Genomic DNA, 24014 nt, shown 5'->3' on the forward strand with positions numbered 1-24014 from the left:
TCAAATTTTTTTACTATATTTATTTTATAATTAGTGTTAAAATTTCACATGTTACATGAAAATAAGAAAAAATTAAAAATAAAATAAAATTGTATATGAAGAACTATACAAGAATACAACAGTATATCTTGTATAATGTACAGTACAATTATTTTTCATCTGTAGCAACCCCATATTTCTTTTTCAATCGATCTAATTCATCACGTTTTTTGTCTTGATCAATACGCTTGAATGCCTGTAACAATAAATAATTCAATTTTATTGTAATTATTGAAAAATATACTTACATTGAACTAAGTCTGTAAACTAAAAATCCAGAATAAGAAAATGGATTTATTCTGAAAGTTATGGGGGTTACAAAATAAATAAAGCATGTTAAAATAAAGAAAATTTATTTGAGCAGTTTATCAGTTTAACAAAATCTAAGATAATGCCTTTTGAAGTTTTGTTTTCATACATTGATAGAGCTTGTTCTGAATTATTTTGCAAAATAATTCATAACAAGCTCCATTGCACATGCATTTCCATCTCCATCATTTGTGTTTAAATTAGCCTCATCCTTCATCACACACTCTGCTTTGACTAGTACAAAAAATGTATGATTAATCTCAACTGGGTACATTAGTCACATTATTTTACAAGGAATACAGAGGCAGTAAACTGAGCAAACTGGGACATTATCATATCTGGCCCAAGCATGTAATCTCCATATGGAAGTGCTTCTTAATAAATGGGCTTCATAAATGGGACTAGTCTCTTCTTGATGTACTCCACACTATACCCCTGCAATCAAAAAGTCTGAGGAATGATTCAATAAAATGCAAGATTTGAATTTATTCACCAAAATTTATCTTGTCCCCTTCAAAGTAATTCCATTCCACTGCAATGTACTTATGCCAACATTTCCATTTCTCGAAACAGGCTTTAAAGTCCTTTTTATAAAACCCCTTCAGAACTTGCAGCAAATTTTGTTTCATGGCATCAATTATCTCAGTTGAGGAAACAGGAAAAACTCACACAATGCTATATCAGATGAATACAAAGCATGTGGAACCGTATATTTTGGTTCCACAAAAGCATTGTGAGAAGGGGCATTGTCATGGTGCAACATCCATGAGTTTTCTCACCACAAATCAGGTCATTTTCTATGAATTGCTTCACTGAAAATAATGCAAAATGCTCAAATGTGTTGATTTTGGAAACAATTCAATGTTTCGAGACGACTCAAGAAGTGACATGCCACAAACCCAAATGATTTTTTAAAAGTGCTTGACAAGATCCAAATGACACCAGAACTTGTTCAATAATGTTCTTAATTGTTAAACAATGATCATTGAGCACCAAATCTCTAGACTCAAGTGAAATATTGTGCATCAGTTGAAGTGGAGAGAATGCATTGATGAACGAGAGTGTGGTTCATCAATGCATTGTCTGCCTTCCTTGAACATCTTGTACCACTCAAAAATTCTTGTTTTTAATAAACTATCATCACCAAAGGCTTTTTGCAAAATTTCCAACACAAAATAAGCATTTTTTTGCAAATGAAAATAGATGATGACATACAGAATGCTGCAAGATGTGGATGAAAGTGTACCAAATGATGAAAAAACTGACAACAGCATCATCTTGCATGTGTGCAGTTTAAATTAACCATCCATACTTTTTGATCACAAATATAATTAGTATATTTACACATTAATGTAAAGTTTAGAGTATCATAAAGACCTGAATCCATCTGAATTTGTGACTACTCACACCAAAACCTTCAATCTGGAACTTTGCATGACATTTGAACTTCTGGCTTCTTTCCTTTTTCACAGTAAAAATATGTTTCCCTCACATCCAGTGTAAAATAAGACTTGTCATCCATAACAACATCCAGATTGTTTTTAGGTTGCAAATCTTCTTTGTTAAGTGACTGGAGTAACCTTATTTAATGTTTTAACTGCCTTATAGTGTATTTGAGTGCAGAAATACTTTCCCTAATATAAATATTCCTTTCCTTTAATATCCCATACACTTGGAATCTTTTGAACTTTTGACCCAGCTTACAGAGAAACTGGCCAACATTATTATTATTATTATTATTTTTTTTTTTTTAATTTTATAAGAAAAGACACTCTGGCTCACTTCAGACTTTCAAGTGTAGACACTTTCAGACTTTCAAAAAGTGTCTACAGATAAACAAAAAAAATCAAATATTAAACCAAAAGTCAATTAACAAAGCAACGACAAAACAGAATTCTTAATATTATTTTTTAAGAACTCTGTAACTCAATATTTCCCTAGATTCATTACTAAGGTTGTTCCAGTGTATTATCATTTGAAATATCGGTGATGATTTTCTGACCCTGACCACAGGGAGAGAGTAATCATAAGTCCTTCAGGTATTTTGAATAAAAACAATATGATATTTTTTAACAGTATTTCTGAAGTAATTATTATCCTTATTACCCTTAATGAATCTGTGGCTTACCAGTAAAACTTATTTTATATATAAGCTACAGATTCTGTCACCAAATCTCTAAAATGTAGGTTACGGATGGCTCGAATAAAACAATTTTGTTCCACTTGTAGTTTGTTAACTGCGTAATTGGATGCAGTACTTCAAATAGTTATTCCGTATCTTATTTTTGCTTCAGCGCACATATGATATCATTTCTTTGAATGAGTGATACTCAAAAACACCTGAATTTTTCTTGTTATTTCAGTGAACTTGGCAAGAGACAACACAATACAGAGTATCATCTTATCAACAGTATATCATCAGTTAGTTGCTTACACTTTGCTTCAGTCATTTTAATCACTTTTCTTCTACTTCCTTCAACCCTAGATAACTTTTTCTTCTCTTCCACTCAATCAATTATATCAAATATTGTGATTTTTGGAATGCCCATAAATTTAAAATATTCCACAGTAAAAAATCTACCATTTATCATATTCATAGTATAAAAATTTTCAATAATTTTTCTACATTTCTCTTATTTTAAGTCTTCCATTTCTATAACTCAAACAAATTTCAAAAAACAACATTTTAAATCAAATAAGCAACTCACATGCAACAGCAAATCTGTAAGGCCGTGACTCCACTAGCCGTAAAAGGGCCGTAAAACCCCTCACCGTAAAAGCTTTTAATCACGTGACCATGATATTTTACGCCTGAGCAGGTCGTAAAACCAACGTAAAAGCGAGTTGAACACTGCTCAACTCGCTTTTACGTTGGTTTTACGACCTGCTCAGGCGTAAAATATCATGGTCACGTGATTAAAAGCTTTTACGGTGAGGGGTTTTACGGCCCTTTTACGGCTAGTGGAATCGCGGCCTAAGTTCAGTTCTGATGTTGCATGTGAACTGTTTATGTAAACACATACATTCAGAAAAAATAGAGGAAGTTATTCTGGGGTTTTAGTTTACACACACACATATATATAAAGCTCAAAATATTTAGTAATAAAACATTATTTTGAGTTTTATATAAATTGATATTGTTTTGTTAGACCACAGTTTCTCATTTATGATATCAATGAATAAACTATATTAAATTAATAGTTTTTTATTGAGTTTCCTGTAGAAACTAGTTTAAAAAAAAATTGTTTGTCTTGTCAAACACCTCTATTTCATAAATTGCCATTTAGTAGCTGTAGATGCATTTCAAGATTATTTATCCCTTCTTTAGTATGGAAGAATATTAGTTCTAATAGAAAGCTCAATAAATTATCACAATGCAATTCCAATTAGTTTATTATTAAATATTAATAATAATAAAATGAATGATTAACTATTGGCTTTTTAATTTCCCATTTTTTACAGAAATGTATCAATAATTAAATTTCATAATTGAATTCTGTGTGTACCATCCTTGTAATCCAAAGAAATGATTCTTGGTAGATGACCTTACAGCAATGGTTAGAAAATTTACAGTTTATTTTAAAAGGTTTTTAATCAAATGCATTTCAGGTTGATTTATTTATGTTTCCAACCCTCTTTAGTGCTGTTAAAAATACAAATCATAGTAAGGTTCACGACATTATTAAATATCATGTAAAAAGGGAAATACAATAGCATAAAACTTGCATATTATATGATGGTACTGTACATCTTAAAATTGTTTCTATATTTTTTTTATCACATAGGTATATAACCATTCCTTATAATATAAAAATATATAAATTATTGCAGTTTAATACAATTTGATAAAATATATACAGTTATTCATTTTAGATTTTCTATGAAAACTTACATTTGCAGTAAGTATGTATTATTTCCAATAAGAGTAAAACAGAGTAAAAAACTGACATCAGGTATTTATCCAGTCTTAACAGAGTAACAGTATACTGACAAGTAATGTCATCCAATTCATTCCTGGTATAATATAATTTATATATTTTTATATTATAGAGAATGGTTATACACCTATGTGATAAAAAAAATATAAAAACATAATTTTAAGATGTACCATCATATAATATGTAAGTTTTATGCTGATGTGAGAGTTCGGATTCACCGGCGAAATAAAAATGTAAATTAGTCATTTTGACATCAATAACCAAATTCCAAACCAAAAACTGACCCGTCTTAGGGGATTGACCGTACCTATCCCCTACCCCTCGAACTCGAAACTCGAAACTGAGTCACACTCGGAACTAAAGACAAAATTCGCTTATTGGCGAGAAAATTAACGAGGGGACGAAATAAAAAGGAGGGGAGCAAGAACCAAGGGGTCGTCGCTCGTAGCTCCCACCTCTAGTCGGACTCGAAGCCTCGGAATGCCGAAATTCTACGAAGCCGCTACGCCACTACGGATTTTTGTATTGACTCTGTCATCCGACTGACCACTTGTTGAGGTATGACGACCACTTGTTTGTAAACTCTCTCTCGGGTTCGAACTTTCCTATGTTAGTACGTAATATCTCTGTCAATATTATTCGGTGTAACTGTTCGTTATCGTTTCGTAATAAATTCTGTTTGTTCTTGTAACTGGTGTCATTTATTCGAATCTCGCCTCTGTCTTATCAACGATCCCGCTCTCTCCTCCTCCACTCGACCTGACAATTAATTAGTTCCAGACTGGACAAGCCATTCTCGACAGTGGGCAGGTCTTAACCGACCTGTGAACCGAGAACAGGAGGTCCGACTCCGTCCGACCTCCTGGTGGTCCCACACTATTGTATTCCCCTTTTTACATGATATTTAATAATGTCGTGAACCTTACTATGATTTGTATTTTTAACAGCACTAAAGAGGGGTTGAAAACATAAATAAACCAACACGAAATGCATTTGATTAAAAACCTTTTAAAATAAATTGTAAATTTTCTAACCATTGCTGTAAGGTCGTCTACCAAGAATCATTTCTTTAGATTACAAGGACGGTACACACAGAATTCAAATATACAGCAACCATACTTACTACGTTTAATAATTGAGTTGCTAGAAAGAACAAAATAATATATTCAGAATATATTCCTATTTTTTTAGCTTTTCTAATGTATAATAAAGATATAGTCTTTGTTTCTTGTTTTAATTATATCAGTATGGGATAATGCTTAAATATATTAAGTACATTATAAGCATTAAATAATTCAGATTTAGAGCTCAATCATTATTTTATTTTCCTTATAACTTAAAAATTTCCATTTTGACACTCTTTTGTTCTCCAGAGCAACTTAATTATTGATACATTTTATGGAAAAATTAGTGTTAACACTTATTAAAATTTCTGCAATATTGATTTCAATTAAATCTTATAATTAACTAAATTTTAAAATTTATTTCATTAATAATAATTTACATTAATTTGCTTTGCTAAATGTATTAGTAATAAATTGATTCTCTCTCTTGTTCTGCAGACACTTTTTAAGCATCGTGAATTTGGTCAGGCTAGTTGATAAGAAACAAAGCCTGAGATATCTTGGTAAAATCACCCATAAAAATTTGAATCAGAGTCCTTAGAGAAGTACAATGATTCCTTTATGGCTTACACCATCTTACTATTCAAATTGATACTCCATAAAACATATGTTATATCTGAATATTAAATATAGATAATTTAATTAGGAAACTTGCAAAATTTTAAAATTTAACGGATTATTTGTTTGCTATTTTTTAATTTTGAGCAGAAAATTTAAAGTATCAATATGATAAAAAAACTAAGGATAAGGGTAATCTCAATCAAGTATAAAAGTATGAAATGTAAAAAATAAATTTTTGTATGTCAATATTACTTTTTGTCTGCAATAATTTTCATTACTTTGTAATAAAATTAAAAATTTTAATTTAAAAAATTTATTTATTTAAAATTTTAAAAAAAAATAAAAAATAATACTTCAATATTAAAATTTTTTATTCATTTTGTATTCATTTATCATAAATGAAAAAATAAAATTATTAAATAATAATTTTATTAATCATCATATTAATATCATTACAGAATAAAATATAAAAATTTCTAAGCTAAAATTCATGTACTGTAGTATTTCCCAGCATAAAAATGGTGTCACTGTGTTGAATTTCAATGTACAGTACATCACTCTGTCATCATACTCTAACTAGCAATGAAAATTCTTTGAAATGTACTGATTGAACTTTTGAAAAATCTGAAATTTAAACATGACATTATATGTGGCATTTTTTATTCTTTATCATTTCAAATTTCTTGCAAAAATATCAGAAATTTCAAATAAATTTTAACTTTAAACATAACAGTCTAAATCAATGGTACTCAAACATTTTAACAGTGTGATCCCAAGGTAATTTTCCGCAACCCCAATTGGGGTTGCAACCCATAGATTGAATACCACTGATCTAAATCAGTGGTATTCAATCTATGGGTCAAAAAGGAATACACGTATGTAGGAAACATACGTGTATCCTTGTATATGATTTATATGAATTTTTGTGGACTCTTTATTGTTATTTTGGTTAATTATTATTATTTTGGTTCTCACTCTCTACTGAACAAAAGTTTGTAAATGTTGAATAAACAACTTAGTTTCAATAATTAATATTTATAATACTTATAAATTTTTCACAAGTGACAGTGACAGTGACAGTGACAGTGACTATTAAAAAATTTAATTAAAATATTTATTCTTCCCAAAAACAATAATTATATATAAATAATATTACAAATTATAAACATTTCTCTATTTATTAAATATATTACCTACATAAATTTTCAATTAAAAATATATATTTTAACTTATATTATATATACAGTATATATATTCATAAATCACATACCTTGTTTGATTGATAGTACAAAACAACTAAGTAACGATTACAAACATTAAATCCAGACAAATGATCACAAGCATTTTTGGCATCAAATATATCTTCATAGACAACAAATGCTGTTCCTCTTGTTTCAGGTGTGTTGCCTCTATAATATATTAATTATTTCAATATTTGTATAAAAATCTTAAATAATGATCTGAATATAATTTATATTTTAATTTTATTCCATATTTAAAATCACAAATATTAATTATTGTTTTTGTAAAATTATTAGATCAATATAGACAATATTTGAGAAAACAATTTTATATGTTAACATTATTTTCACTATCAAAACACATCATCAGTTTGGGCAGAAAGCAGCAAAATTCTTTAAGTAAAACAAATCTATCTAGATTTTGCTGCAAAATTGAGTATAATCTATTCAATAAAAAAATTGAATTAGAAAATCAATAACAGGAAAAAATTCATGTAAAGTAGAAAAGCTGTGAAGTCAGTACACAAAACCACCAACTCCAGTTCTGATTCTGCAGTTTTTAAATTTCTAACTCCAACTTCTAAATTTTTACACCTTTGATTCCAATTCCTTCATAAAAATTCAATATGCATTAATTAATAATGAGTTACTAACTGAATAAAAACATTTATATGTATATTTATATTTATATCAAGACACTTAATATTTTTTGTTACATCTGACTAATATTTATCATGATAATCTACATCATAATAGAATTATTGTCATTAGTGAGAGGTTTTATCTTCGTTGTTTCGTATAATCAACTAAATAAATAAATAGGATAAATCTTTTCACTTTAACTATTCACTAACAAACAACAACAAATGATTCACAAAAAAAAAAAAAAAAAAACAAAGTTCGGGGCTAGCTTGATGCCAACATTCTTTACTTGTGACCGATTGAACTTCGCATCTGTGTTCTTTAACACAGTGCTACTCAAACTGTGATTTGTGGGTCAGAGCTCATATGTTTAATAATTAATTTTATTTAATTTCACAAAAGTATTGGTCCACAAGGTGTTGGAATGAAAAAAACAACTGGTCTATATTGTTTTAAATAAAACATTTTATTTCCAAAACATAGAAGCATTTATATGGTATCAGTCACACATTTTATGTACAGTATATATAAGGGGTGGGCAACCAAGAGTTCAGTGGGAGCCGAAATGTAGGTTTTGCAAAATGTATGGGAGCCGCAGTTCTGTACTGTCATGGTGGATAATATGGTAAGGCACGCAATTTTATTATATAATATAAATATAATATAAAACAAATATTGAATTTTTTAAATAAACATATTTTCACAAAATTATAAAAATAAAATTGTAAAAATAATTTAAAAAAACAGAAATTAACACTTTCAGCAAGAGCCGCATGTAACTCAAAAAGAGCCACATTTGCCCATGTCTGGTTTTATATATTAGTGTTATATAAAACTATACATTTGTAAATTTCGACAATAAATTTATAGTCATAAGCACTTAATCTGAATTTTAAATTAATTTGATTATTTATTATTTTATTTATTCTGTTTTTATTGGAGTTAGTCTCGAAAAATAAATCATCATTATCAAATCTTAACTCAATGGATTTTGTCATAGAGCATTACAAAGTAGTTACGAAGGTATAACTAAAGCAACGTTTAGCAAACAGTGGTCCACAGGCCATTCAGAGTCACAAAAAAGTAATCATGTGTTAAGAATAAGACATCACTCACTGCTCTATTGTGCCATGCCAGCAGCACATCATGGACACCACGTGGCCAAGGAGTGCAACGTTTCTGCTTAGTCGCACGACTAAGCGACGTAGAAGAAAGGTCACACAACACGTCTGCCATCCAACCCACCACTCCACAACAAGCTCAAGCAATGACACTCGAATGAGGCACGGTCGATAAGTAGTCCTACAATTTGTTTATAGCTCTTTTTAAATGCTTCAATCCCAAACATTTCTATCCATTTAGGACACGTCTACTAGTGAGGTCTCTCAAGAAACCAAAATTAAGCAAAAACACATAACAAACTCTGGACTTTTACCAAAAGGTATTGCTTTATTTTATCGACACCAACGTTTTTCTTCTTAATTATATTTATAATAGAGACATACATGCTAGACATGTCCAAAACACATCGAATATATGAAGGGCAACTCATTTAAAAAACGCTATAAACAAAAAATCATAGGACTACTTACCGACTGTGCACCGCCATCGCTTTAGCTTGTTTTGGTCGTGGAGCTACACATTGGAGGGCGGACGCGCACACAGCGTGTCACGTGACCTGGATTCGACGTCAGTCGCTCACGTGACTACAGCTCTGACGCGTTTCCGGACAACTTTTTCTTGTGGCGGAAGAATTCGTTCTGTTTGCACTATACCTCGCAGGCGTCACGTGATAGAGTAAAGACACCCTACGGTGCCCACATTAATAGCGGTGCTTCGCTGGGCTGCTGTTTGTAGACATTTGCGAACGACGGTGAAAAAAAAGAGACGCCCGTAATATCGTGATCTATAATTTTAAAATATGCGTTTTTAGAGAGAAAATTTAAAAGATGGGTTCCAATAGCATCCAAAGTAGCTGCGAAAAAAACTCGAGATGACACTTATATATATTGACGCGCGTTTTCACAACTTGTAAATTTTTTCATTCATAAAACTACATAATGGACACAAAAACCCGCGTGGACAGCCCGCGGACCAGTTTGACGAACTTTGCTTAGTTACGCTTCCGTAACACCGTAACATTCTATAACGAAATTCACAAGCTAAGGTTTGACAACGACGATTTATTTTTCGAGATTAACTTGTTAAAAAGAGAACAATCAAATTACTTTAAAATTCAGATTAAATGTTTATAACTATAAATTTATAAACACGTATGTTTTACATAGCCTAACTAATCCTTTAAATTTAAAAATGTAAAGTTATATAACAATAATTTATATGTAAGATGTGGATCAATAGGCTACTACATAAAGACTTTTCTGTTTGGTAATGTTTTACTTAAAAACAACAGACGCAACACGCGTCAGAGCGAAGTTCTCACACCCAGTTTTTTTTTTCATTCCAATACCTCGCGGACCAATACTTTTGTGAATTAAAATAAAAGTAATGATAAGGCGGATCACAGTTTGAGTACGTCCAGTTAGACCGCCAGCGACTTTCTTTTAATTTCTTTTATGAATCGCACAAATTTTATTTCTTATCAGACTTTTCAATTAAATACGCAAATATCTGCAGCTTTTAACACCAAAAGGTATACAAAAATGATTCCATATTGAAAGAAATCGGAAGTAACGTAGTTGACAGAAAATTGCCAACCCGGATGTATTTAAAGAACGAATAACGTAACCTTTCTAGATATTTGGCTGAATTCTTAATGCCTAATGTAACGAAAACGTTTGCCTGGTAAAAGTTGTGCTCGATATCTAAAAAGGTTTGGTTATTCATTTTTTAGTAACGCCGGCTTAAAAACAAATCTTTAAACTTGGAAATTTTTCCTACTGCTTCGAGTCGAATAAAGTCGGATAAATGAAAGACTTCTGAACGCGTTAAGCGACAATCAATCCTAAAAAACAGTAAAATCTTATAATTTACTTGTGGTTGTAGCACCCTTAAATCTTTTCTAGAAAATTACTCTTTTAAAAGAGATTTTGTAGAAAAAGTAGTGTATATTTTTAATATTTCTGTTAACGGTTAAACGTTTAAGAAAGGAATACAAACACAGCATGAAGTAACGCAAAACATGTATTATGTTACATAATTCATTTTTACATAAATATTTACATATACAAGCACCATAATGCGAGTCCATTTCGAAAACTGCGCAGATAAATTTTTCTTGTACTGTGTAGACTCAGGAAATAACAAAAATGACACATTTTCACGAATTGCTCGTAAGCAAAACATAGAGAATACATTGAGGGAAAAATAGTTTTTTTTAATGATGTTAGTAAACTTGTAGGCCTTATACTAAATGAACAAGGAACAATATCGTCTGCTTGGATTAATTAAAGTATTTTCTTCAACTATCACTATTCTAGCTGTACAGTACATATGACACACATGACAGTAATTCTCTCTTTAGGTAGAAGTAGCTGACCATTTACAGTCCAGCAGGGGATCCATTTCAGAATGAGTGTAAATGGAGTATAAAGTAATGAAATTTAAGTTCTATTTTCTTTAAGGTGACCAGATTTTAACATTTGTGAAGCGGGACAAAATTGACGGGGGAGTAGGAAGTTGTTGTCTTCTTGAAAAAAATTGTTCTAGATCAAAATTTTATTATCAAAGAACGCAAAAATTGTATTGTTATATTTTTTTAAATTTCAATGTATGTAAAATTTACAAATATAATAAATTTAGATACTATTATAAATCTTTAAAAACTCTTCTTTTTTCGCATATTTCTCAGTCGAGTGAATTTTTTAGTAGATTGCTGTCGTTTAAAATGTCATTAAATTTTTCGCAAGAGTTTAAATTATATTTCACACATAATATGGCTTTCAAAGTCTCAACACTTAATTGTGATTAATCAGATATCCACGAAAGCGCCCTTATTAAACTTGTAAATAAAACAGTGTTAATCTAAAATTTTACATAGTTGTATCGAAGAATATTTACAGTATTATATTATGAAATGAAATTTTACTAGTAACGTCTAAAACTGTTTTAAAATGTATTTATTTGATGTTTCAATAAATTTTCTTAACTATTTTCTATCTGAAATAAGATTTCTCCTTCTGCAGTAAATGTAATATTTTCTAAATGAATGAAATAAAATAAAACTAAGTTCGTACTTTAATACGTTTATACGCGCTTCTTATACTTAATCATTTAGTATAATCAGGGATGGGCAACCTTTTTCTATGTAACGGCCGTATTTAAAAACTTTTGAACTAACGCGGGCTCCAAACGAGAGAAAAGAGAAAAAAGAAATGCCAGTAAATCGCAATTATTTATTAATATGTAATCATAAATTAGCATAGCTGCTTTTTAATATTTATATAAACGATATTATAGAAACCATTCCCGAAAATAATAATATATTGTTGGCAGAAGATATTGTTATAACCTATGCGGGTTGGAATCTTCAATTAATTAAAAATAACATGAATTTATTGTTGGCTAAATTAATTAAATATATGGTGAATAATAACTTTAGAATACATGAGAATAAAACAAAATATGTTTATTTATCAAATAAGAACAAAAAAGTCAACTTAGATGATATACAAGTAAGAATTAATAATAAACGTATTCAAAGAGTTAATACCGTAAAACATTTCGGTATTGAAATTGATGATAAATTACGATGGAACAATCATATAAATAATCTAACATTGTCTTTATCTAGATTTATTGGAATATTAAAAAGAATACTGAGTTTCATAAATTTTGAGACTGTTTTGCGTTTATATCACGCTTGTATGGAACCAAACTTCGATATGGTATTTCCATATGGGATACAGCTTCTGGCTGGCAGGAAAAAATCTTATATATATTCATATTTCAAACATTTTTTTGAAGTTTAAATAAATGTTTGGCTTATATTATAGTTCAGAAGCTTAGTTATTAGTTATTATTCTTAATCTTAAGCTTAGTATAAGATTCTAGCTAATATTATTCTTAATCTTAACTCATCACTTATATAATAAGTGATAAGTTAAATAAACACCTTAGGACCTCTAACTATAACTGTCAATGAAAAAAAAGAATTTGATTCTACCAAGAGTTTAGCACTGTTTTGGCGAGATGCACCGATCTACCGACTGATGTATAACTGGAATTCTTTAAAAGCATATAAAGATCTGAGAACTTATGGGCAATTTAAACAAGTTGTTAAAAAATTGAACGATGTCTAATTTTGTGTATTATTTATTTTTGTTGTTCTTTTTTTGTTTGTTGATTGTTTATTTTCTGTATATGTATTTTTGTCGACACTTGGAAAAAGCCAATGGCCATAATGTCGTTTAGTCAAATAAACAAATAAATAAACATATACTGTACTTAATTTAGCTTCTAGAAATGATGTAAACGTTATATATCAGAAATGTTTGGTTAAATATTAGTCACTGCTAGTTTTAAATTATTTTCGATGTGTCTGCTAGCCGGTTTCTTGTTTTAATTCTTACTAAATTCATTACGAAAAACTATTCACATGCAAAAGTTGTAGAAAATAACCTAATTCACAAAACAACACCTTTACTTATAGCTGAGATAATTTTATTGAGAAAACTAACGTTTTCGGCTTACTCAATAAGCCATCTTCAGGTTTTAACTTTCGAAAAAAGGAACATTATCGTTCCATTAAAAGAATACAATTATTTGAAAAAATTCAAACCATTAGTAACGGACAAAAATAAAAAATAAAAACAAAAAGAAAGAACATGGTAATATAAATAAATAAATATACAATAAAATCGTTATAGTGGGAATAAGAAGTAAAAAAAACGAAAATAAAAATGATTCCACTGGTGATACTTTTTTAAAAAAGTGGCAGGTGTTGTTTTGTGAATTAGACTAATTATTGGCTGAGCTAGTATCTGCTTTATGTAGAAAATAACGTTGGAATTTTTGCTGCATACTTCCTTAAGCTGGGAAATTGATGTATTTATTCAAATATTTTACACATTTTAGGCGTCTAATTAGTCGAGTTCAAATTCCCAAAACTTGTAAAACTGTCAGTGGACCTTCAAAGGATTCCACTCAAACGTTATAAAGAGTCTGTAATGAAGATTGACAGGTAGCTATGGGGTGTAAGAAAACAAATTATTTTTCCAAATAATTTCAAAAGAAAATATTTTAATTAATCCAAGCAGACGATATTATTATTACGAGTTACACCCGCAATATTCTGATACCAATTTCATCAAAGAATTAACTGACAACAAATACTGTATACGTAACGATCGAAGATAAATTACAATATAACGTTCACATTAAACACTTCCCATATGGTCAAATTTTATAAAAATAATTTTATTTACAAGCTTAGGAATGCGTTTAGGCAAGACCTCGAATGGGATTTTAGTTAACCTCTGAATAACAGAAAAACGTAATTCTCGTGCGCATGTTTGTTCTTGTAAATCATTAACATTTTAACTATTGCGATAGCAAATACCTATAAATTAATAATTATCATCTGTATTTTATCAATCGTCACCATTTCTGTGCTTCTCATAACCATGTAAGTTAAAAAATTTTACAAATTTTGTAACAGTGCAACTAAACAGTTACATGACAGAGTTGATAAGGGACTCGAAGTTCGAAAAATGCATACTCTAGGGGAAAAAATGTGATTTTCTAAAGCTTGTCCTGTTTCTAATTGATGGTATAATAAGTCTAGCGAGAAAGATCTACATTGCGCATTTTAAATAACTAAACTTTATAAAATAACGTGTTTTTAAAAAGACGCTCTTTTAAAAATAATTCTGTGTTGACGAGTCATTTCTCTTCGTCATTGTCATCCTTTGAAATAAAAAAGTATCATATACGTATTTTGATTTTGAACTAATAGGAAAGGCATCTTGATTTGGCTTTCTTGGTTTGACGGCACGATTATAACAAACAGTATCGTGTAACTTCTTACGTTCGAGTCGTGTATTGTCTGCCACTTAATACATGTTTGAATCAGTTTTTAATTACTTTGCTTATTTACGATATTTAAATAAAAATGTGAGTTTTACTCCTTCCACCTTTTCCTAGCCAAAATTGTAATTTTTTCGATCACCGATATGAAATTTCGTTACGCATTGTTCCCGTGAGTGAAGTTGTATCTTACCAAACTAAGATATTAATTACAATATTCATTGGGCTAGTCCATGTTTAGATTTTTTAATTCCTATTACTTTTATCTTTTTTAGGTGAAATATAAAGGTGTACTGTTTAGTAACGAAATAGTTTTATTGTCGGCATATTCTTTTCCACGTTCTAAACTAGATTTATTATATCAGTCGAATAGGAATTACACGATATTCAGGAAGTCGTCATTTTTTATTTCATTTATACATCTTTCATTTTAACATTATCAATCATAAATTGATTTGTTTATGATAACTATAACTTATTTTATAATATGCGATTCATAAAAGAAATTAAAAGAAAGTCGCTGGCGGTCTAACTGGACGTACTCAAACTGTGATCCGCCTTATCATTACTTTTATTTTAATTCACAAAAGTATTGGTCCGCGAGGTATTGGAATGAAAAAAAAAACTGGGTGTGAGAACTTCGCTCTGACGCGTGTTGCGTCTGTTGTTTTTAAGTAAAACATTACCAAACAGAAAAGTCTTTATGTAGTAGCCTATTGATCCACATCTTACATATAAATTATTGTTATATAACTTTACATTTTTAAATTTAAAGGATTAGTTAGGCTATGTAAAACATACGTGTTTATAAATTTATAGTTATAAACATTTAATCTAAATTTTAAAGTAATTTGATTGTTCTCTTTTTAACAAGTTAATCTCGAAAAATAAATCGTCGTTGTCAAACCTTAGCTTGTGAATTTCGTTATAAAATGTTACGGTGTTACGGAAGCGTAACTAAGCAAAGTTCGTCAAACTGGTCCGCGGGCTGTCCACGCGGGTTTTTGTGTCCATTATGTAGTTTTATGAATGAAAATTTACAAGTTGTGAAAACGCGCGTCAATATATATAAGTGTCATCTCGAGTTTTTTTCGCAGCTACTTTGGATGCTATTGGAACCCATCTTTTAAATTTTCTCTCTAAAAACGCATATTTTAAAATTATAGATCACGATATTACGGGCGTCTCTTTTTTTCCATCGTTGTTCGCAAATGTCTACAAATAGCAGCCCAGAGAAGCACTGCTATTAATGTGGGCACCGTAGGGTGTCTTTACTCTATCACGTGACGCCTGCGAGGTATAGTGCAAACAGAACGAATTCTTCCGCCACAAGAAAAAGTTGTCCGGAAACGCGTCAGAGCTGTAGTCACGTGAGCGACTGACGTCGAATCCAGGTCACGTGACACGCTGTGTGCGCGTCCGCCCTCCAATGTGTAGCTCCACGACCAAAACAAGCTAAAGCGATGACGGTGCACAGTCGGTAAGTAGTCCTATGATTTTTTGTTTATAGCGTTTTTTAAATGAGTTGCCCTTCATATATTCGATGTGTTTTGGACATGTCTAGCATGTATGTCTCTATTATAAATATAATTAAGAAGAAAAACGTTGGTGTCGATAAAATAAAGCAATACCAAATCCACGAAAATTTTACTTACACTCTGATCTGTCTGATGGCTCCATATTTTCCAAATATATCATACATTTCTTCGGCTGTTATTTTATACGGAAGATTACGAACGTACAATATCCTATTGACTTCTGGAGGAAGTCGAACCTGAAAGATTTAAGCTTAATCAATTTCACACATCGCCTATCACATTAAATAATAACGTTGGAAACAAAGACAAGCAAGCATTCTAATTAAATATATTACAAAACTCACATTTGTTTTTCTTTGCATCGCCATCTTTACTCGAATAATAAAAGTTTAGCAATGAATCAAACGTGACAAACTTCCCGACGTAATTCCTTCGTAACTAATCCCGAACGCCACCTGGTGTCTGAAATACGAAACATCAAAATATGGAAGAAAAACCCACGGTGCTGCCGTCCAACTTTTCTCTCGGACCGCACGGCTTAGGTATTTTTACGTTCGATTTTAAAAATTATTATTATTTGATAATTGGAAGACTTAACCCGCAATTTTTGATTGGATAGGAGATCCGAATGATCGCTCGCTTAGGAGAGTCGAGAGAGAAGTTCTCATACCCAAATTGATGCGCGAAAAAGCTAAAGGGAAATGTACGGACGAAGTAAAAGGTTTGGTCTATTCGTAAATCCGCTTATAAGATACGTATTTAAATATTTTAAGTGAATAATAATGTAATATTTATTATAGAATTTGAAGACTGTTGCAAAATCAGCGGATTCAGCATGGTAATTAAGTGCCGTAAACAAAACTCGGAGTTAAAGAAATGCATTCAAAATTGGTATGGATTTTTAAACGTGAACATTTATTTCTAATATAATCGTTTACAATAACACGTTTCCTTTGTTTTACACGTGGAATCAATGATAGTAAGGGGCATTCTCGTGGTATCAGTATCATTGAACACAGTTAACATTTAATTATACAACAAAAGTTTTATTGGGGATACTATAGATACCACCTATGGAATTTCGGGACTTTGAGTATATTTCTGAACTGAGGGGACCGAGATGAATTCAACGATACCCTACTTTCGGACTGGAGACGAAAAATAAGAAAGTTATTATACTTTTTTCCGGCAATCACGCGATGATCGGGAGTTGCGTCACTCTCTCCGCTAAGCCTATTGCATGTTTAACAGGCAGTCTAGCAAGTTGGTCATATATACATACAACAGAGGCAGATGTTGATCCATGAGCACACTGATCGTCTGCAGTCGGAGTTAAGTCCTTTTCGCACACCCTCGCACTCCTCGGCCACCGACACGCTCTCTATCACTCGCGGTCGACTAGTACTACGTGCCGCTATCGCGGCTTGTCCAACAAACCTAACCTATCCCTCTGTGAGATGACCGTAGTCCGACATCATGGTTTGCAGACTTTACCACAAGATGGCGGAACTAGCAACTACGGTGCCATCTGCATGATAGCATTAAAAAAGTATGATGACTTTCTTATTTTTTGTTTCTGGTCCAAAAGTAGGGTATTGTTGAACTCGTCTCAGTCCCCTGAGTTCAAATATATACTCAAAGTCTCGAAATTCCATAGGGAGTAATCTATAGTACAGCCATTTTATTTTTCATCCAATTTTTGTTGCTTTGACTTAAACTTGTACGGTACATTCGACTTTTAGACATTTGTGATAGAGAATGCCCGTTAAGAGACAATGTACGTATTCTGAACCTGAAACTTTGCAAAATTTTCCAACAGTTTAGCTTATGAAGTAAAATGAAATTTGATTTACTTGGCTAAATAGTCAAAAGATAGTATCGCTTGAATCTGGTGATCTTACTGATGCAGATGTAATACCCATTTTAAGATGGATCTGTTGTTAGCAAAACTGATCCAGATTGTATAGTATCTTTTAAAAAAATGAAATATTTTGTGCTAATGTCTTGCATAATGTTAAACAGTTCAAATAGTACTAAAAAGATTTTGATAAGTGCACGCGATAAGATGTAACGAAAGTACGGTACCCGCAGAGACTTGTAAGAGGTACGGCTGTGGGAGCTCGAAAGAATACGTTGGGTAAGGGTAAATCCATGGTTACGGGTGTGACGCCGGTTACGGATGGAGAATTTGGATTATTTCTCTAGTACCATGGTTCCCAATTAGTGGTACGCGTACCCCAGGGGTACGCGAAATTGCATGAAAGGGTACGTGTGGCAATCTAAAATTGGTCAATTTAAAATGTAAATGCATGAGATGAAACAATTCATTTATTTATAACTAAAATTTTCTAGAAATTTCATCAAAAAAATGCATTTGTGACAATACCTAAATGAAATTCTTACACAAGAAACAAAAACTGCACAATTAACACAATTTGTGTTTGCGAAATTACTGACTTTATCTCGAAGATGACTTGAGACTGAAGCTGACCAAAAAGCAACCAGATTTTACAAAGTTGTGCAAAGAAACTTGTGCACATTTGTCACATTAAAATTAAATAACCTTGTGTTATTTTCATTATTATTAGAATTGTATTTTAAAGGTAATAAATGTAAAAAAAATTTATTCTATTTATCACTAGCTGTCTACCCACAGCTTTGCCCACATTATATCGAATTTTCTCGTGGGAGTAAGATATTTTCTCGCAGTAAAATGTAGCCTATGTCCATCTCCAACATGTAAGCTATCTCTGTACCAAATTTTGTGAAAACCTGTTCAGCGGTTTAGAAGTGTAAAGGTAACAGACAGACAGAATTACCTTTGAATTTATAATATTAGTATGGATTAATATGAATTTCTGCTATAAGGGGTACGCGAGTTTGAGCTCTTTCTTGAAGTGATATGCAGGAAAAACTAATTGGGAACCACTGCTCTAGTAGATATAGCTTTTTGTTCTCCTTAGTGTGGAAGCATTACAGTCACGCTTTCTCACTTACATAAGTGATTCAGTAGTTTTCTATTATTATTTTATTAAGAGGATTAAAGTAATTGGTTATGGTTACAGGTGTGATGCAAAAAGGACATCAGTTTTTTATTCTCCAAGATTATTGTCTGATTTCTGTGAATCTTTTCACTTGAAAGTCAAGATTACATTTTCACATTTACCTTAGGTAGTCTTTTAGAATACCCGCAACAATCTGTCAGTAATGAGAAAATCTTATGATCTATTAATAGTATGTAACGGTTAAGGGTGTGATAGGAAGTTACGGATGTGACATATACAAAAACTACATGTTATCATCAGCAATTAACCTTATTTCTGAACAGTAATTTGCAAAAGAAATTTATCATATGTTAAATACATTTTATTTGAGAGTTGCATGCTGGTTTTTTTTTTTTTTTTTTTCAGAACTTGTAGTTGTGGTGATTCGAATATGACTCGATGCTGACTTCACAGCTAATACATAGTGAGAAACTAGCTTGAAGTAATGCAGACTATGAGTATGTTGTATTGGCTTGATTGTGGCCCTCATCTTTTATCTAACACGGGCCTGCATATTTCAGTTTGGGGGGTGACACTGTTATGTTAACACTTGCTTACCTCTTTAACTTTATAACTGAGAAAGTAAAAGTTATTGTGTGTTTCCTAAGTTGAAATTGAAACACCACTAATTAACATGTGTATGCCTTTGTCTACTATAATTAGTCAGTGTTGTCAATCGGTCAGGTCTAATAACTATAACATTTCAAAAGCTTATTATTGGAGTATAGTAAATTTGCAGTTTATTAATACACATTTAATTACAAAATTAGCTATTCTAACTGTTAGATTAATTTTTAACAAAATACAGTAATATTCTATAATTCAACAAATCAAATGTCCTACATTCTGTGAATTCTACCATTATAAATATAGTTCAGCTGTCTTAGAACAATGTAAAAGATTAGATCAGATATCCATTAATTTCTTGAATATCAGCTAACAGGCTGCCATCCTTGTTCTAGAATAGCTTAGTCTGTTAATCTGGAACAAGAATAGAAAAATATGGAATATGTATCTGAAAGTGGTATATTGAAAGAACTCATCTAGCAACATGTTATTGGGTTGCAATTGAAAAAATTGTAGACCTATAAATTTCCACTGTCTTACCTGCTGTCTGTCCATATTTCTCTAATCTCAAGAACAGAGATAGATGAAATTTGAGACCAGATATGGAAACCTTAGCAGCTGGAGATCCAGATTAACTATATAACAAATGTCCAATGCAAACCAGAAGTCATGTTATTTCAGTTCAAAACTTTTCCCCTAAAAGCTGTTAATAGATGACCGGCACAACTCTATTCTTAAAGAAACGTATGATGTACAGGGGCAAGACACTACTAGTAATTTGAGGTGATCATATATTTTAAATGAGATAAATTAAAAAATATGATTAAAAAATTGCAGCCAGCATTGTGACAATGTCACAATAAATAATTGCTCACATGATTTATTTTTCATTGTATAATATTTCAATAACAATTAGTAATTACAGTATTCTCTTATTATAACTCTTCACAGTATGAAATGTTTCAAAAATGTTGCAAAACAACATTTCAATAAAGTAAATAATACATAAATATGAAACTACATGGCTTAATTTCAATTTATATTAATTACAGGTTTTTTATTTTGGCTATATATTCACTTTGATTCATTATCTTTTTTTTTTAAATCCATTCTATTTCATTAAATATATTTGTTTAAACTCTAAAACTTTGGCAAGTTTAATTTTTTTAATTTAAATATATCTATTTTTGTATGCTTACCCATAAAAGTCTACCATTCTTAAAACTTTGGGATAATGTGACAGTCATTTCTGAAATCTGTATTGGGATGATATAATAATAATCCGCAGAAATGCAATCAGTCAACTTGACGAATTTGTTAAACTCCATCAGTGGCTGAGTTGATAAAGCTATTGAACACTGATAATTGGTCACAGGTCCACCCCTCACCAACAGGCTGGCCACATAGGTTTTCTGGGTTTTCTTCACATGTTTAACACCTAAATATGGGCCAGTTTTCCATGAAAGTTTTCTTAGGAAGCACCCGCGAGTTGTGTTGCAATAATGTATGAAATCTTGCCAAAGGCAAGTTTTTCTAACTTCAATTTGAAAACCATATCTAAAGTATTCAATAGATATGGGTGTTAAATGATTACTTTCTATTGTGATGCCAATCTTAAGGGACAAAGACAAACTTGAAGATGTAGATAAAGCAGGAATATATGATAAAACTAATTAAAGATGCATATACATTTTACTACATTGGCTTTATGTGAATGTCTTTATCAAGAGAATCAAAGAGATTTAGAGTATTTTAGTTACTAAAGGGCTCCAGCCAAATATGTACTTTACTATTATAATGAGCTTTAGATTCCATATTTCAAGTAATAGGGAATACTCTCATCTTAGAGAATGAAGAGCTGGATTTTCAGCATAGATTTATAGAGCAATTATATATATATATATATTTCCTCTAAGCATACTAAGGTAACTAGTACTCATGATATGCAAGATATACATGTACTTAGCTTGGGGTTGGTTGTAGATATGTTTCTCCAGTTGTTTAAAATTACTGACCATGTTTGCTTATGTTTCTGTATATCTGACATACAGAAACAAATATTTATTCTTAAATTAATATGTTTAATTATCATTCATTCTAAATTTTATGAAAATTTAGAATGTTTAATTTTTTAACTTTTTATTCTATTTTTTTAACCATATTCTAAAATTTAACTTTAAAATTGCAAAATTCTTGGCACCATATTGTAAAATTAAAAATCCACCATGCTTTCTCAGGTAGAAAAATGTTTTATTGGGTTGGCCAATAAGTCCTTGTAGTTTTGTTGATAGATAGTGATAGACAATAGCGAGGTTGAGGCCGAAGTTTTAAACACGAAAACGTGTATGTTGGATGTTCGGCACTGCTTTCCTATAAGCCTAGAAATTTGACAATGGCATTTGGAATGTCAACCATGATTCCACTGACTATCCAAACACCATTGTCAAACTTCTATGCTTACAGGAAAGCGGCGCTGAACGTCCGACGTACATGTTTTCATGTTTAAAACTTTGGCCTCAACCTCGCTGTTATGAAAAGCAACAAACTTCAGTTCAAATTTTGTAAGTTTGTAACCATTTAAAATTGAAATTTCAATGCTTTTTTTTAAAAATTGCATAAAGATTGTGTTTTGTGTGTTTAATGTCAATTGAAATCTAGATGGATAAGCAAAATGAGCATTTTCAGCAAGTTAGGCTTTTTTATTTTAAAAAAGCCAAAAATGCAGCACAAACTTGTAAAAAGCTTGTACAATGTATGACAAGGATGCCTTGAAAGAACATGTGTGCAAAAAGTGTTTTGCAAGATTTTATTCTGGAGATTTTTTTTGTCCGAGACACACCATGCTTGGGCCAGCCACAAGAGATCAACACCGACTAAGTGAAGGACTAATTTACACCAATACACACGACATGGGACATTCTCAATACCAAAATTGAGAGTAGAAATCATCCGCATCAACTTGGTTCTCTTAGCAGGCTCAATCCACTAAAAAACGTGAAGAAAGTGATCCATTTCTGAAGCAGATAACAGTCATCGAAAAATGGAGTATGTACAACAATGTCAAGTACAAACAATCGTAGGGAATGCACAGCAAACCATTTCAAGGTCAGGGATTCATCCAAATGAGGATCGTGCTCTCAACTTGCTGGGACTGCAATTGTGTTGTGTTGTGTTCTATGAGCTGCTTCTGAAGAACAGAACAATCAATTCAGATGTATACTGTAGCCAACTGGACTAATTGAATGCAGCTATCCATGAGAATTGGTAAACCAGAAGGATGTCATCTTCCACCACAACGATGCCAGACTTCATTCATCTTTGCAAATAGAGAAAAAATTATTGGAAGCAGGCTGGGAGGCTTTGCCACATCTTTTACATTCACCAGATATTGTCCCCTCTGATTACCTGTTTTGCTCTCCAGAATTTAAATGGATAGCACTTTGTTTCCAAGGAAGGCATCAAATGGCACTTGAAATGTTTTTTTGCCAAGAAAGATAGGAAGCTCTGTGAGGAATTATAGAGCCGTCCAAATATAAGATGTAGATTAAAACAATCTAAACAAAAAAACTTTATTCAATAACAAAGTTTCATGAGTTTTTCTGAAAAAAATTGTTCTTCATTTACACATTAAAAAACTGCATGGACTTATTGGCTAACTCTATATATGCAAAAACATTGGCATATTACAGCTTCGTGGGACTTCTAATTCAAATGGTCCCCATTTAGTGTTAACTTCAAACATATTTTTTAGGAATTTTTGTGGGAAATCTCCCATTATCCTCATTCATTTTTTAACACAACCTCTGGCAAGTTAACAAACCTTTAGCACTGTGCCATTGCACTCTTAGATTGCTGGTGTGGTGCAGGCAAAGTCCCCATATTGTAGCCCAAATTTAAATTTTGATATTTTTACTATAGTAATGAGTTTATAAAAGATTGGTTTGGGACTCTCAGGCAAAAGGCCTGAAACTCCAAACCAATTGTCTTTTTGCCCATAGGATAACAGTGTAAAAACATTCTTGAC

At 31.3% G+C, this 24014-nt stretch overlaps 2 protein-coding genes across 2 annotated transcripts in view; one reads left to right on the forward strand and one right to left on the reverse strand.

The window, feature by feature from the left end:
• Sf3b6 (splicing factor 3b subunit 6) lies at positions 1-16867 on the reverse strand. Its single transcript, XM_067289243.1, has 4 exons — positions 16724-16867; positions 16497-16615; positions 7242-7380; positions 1-235 (listed from the first exon to the last, which is right to left on the reverse strand). Exons 1-4 carry the CDS (start codon positions 16745-16747, stop codon positions 149-151), a joined length of 369 nt encoding a protein of 122 aa, XP_067145344.1. The 5' UTR covers positions 16748-16867; the 3' UTR covers positions 1-148.
• Positions 16846-24014, forward strand: part of LOC136990821 (COX assembly mitochondrial protein homolog) — an 8695-nt gene continuing 1526 nt past the window's right edge. The window contains exons 1-3 of the mRNA XM_067289255.1: positions 16846-16921; positions 16999-17100; positions 17180-17270. Coding sequence (XP_067145356.1) covers positions 16864-16921; positions 16999-17100; positions 17180-17270 — 251 coding nt within the window. The 5' untranslated portion in view covers positions 16846-16863. The remainder of the gene's footprint in view (positions 16922-16998; positions 17101-17179; positions 17271-24014) is intronic.

This window comes from Centruroides vittatus, unplaced genomic scaffold, assembly GCF_030686945.1.
Source record: "Centruroides vittatus isolate TY-2023 unplaced genomic scaffold, ASM3068694v2 contig_1031, whole genome shotgun sequence".
NCBI classification, from domain to species: Eukaryota; Metazoa; Arthropoda; class Arachnida; order Scorpiones; family Buthidae; genus Centruroides; species Centruroides vittatus.

Excerpts from the sequence above, each read along its gene's own strand:
- Sf3b6 (XM_067289243.1), bottom strand. The coding sequence starts at position 16,747 with ATGGCGATGCAAAGAAAAACAAAT. Across the intron at positions 16,616-16,723 it reads CGATGCAAAGAAAAACAAAT|GTTCGACTTCCTCCAGAAGT; the intron begins GTGAGTTTTGTA and ends TAAATCTTTCAG. Across the intron at positions 236-7,241 it reads TGTACTATCAATCAAACAAG|GCATTCAAGCGTATTGATCA; the intron begins GTATGTGATTTA and ends TTATTGTTACAG.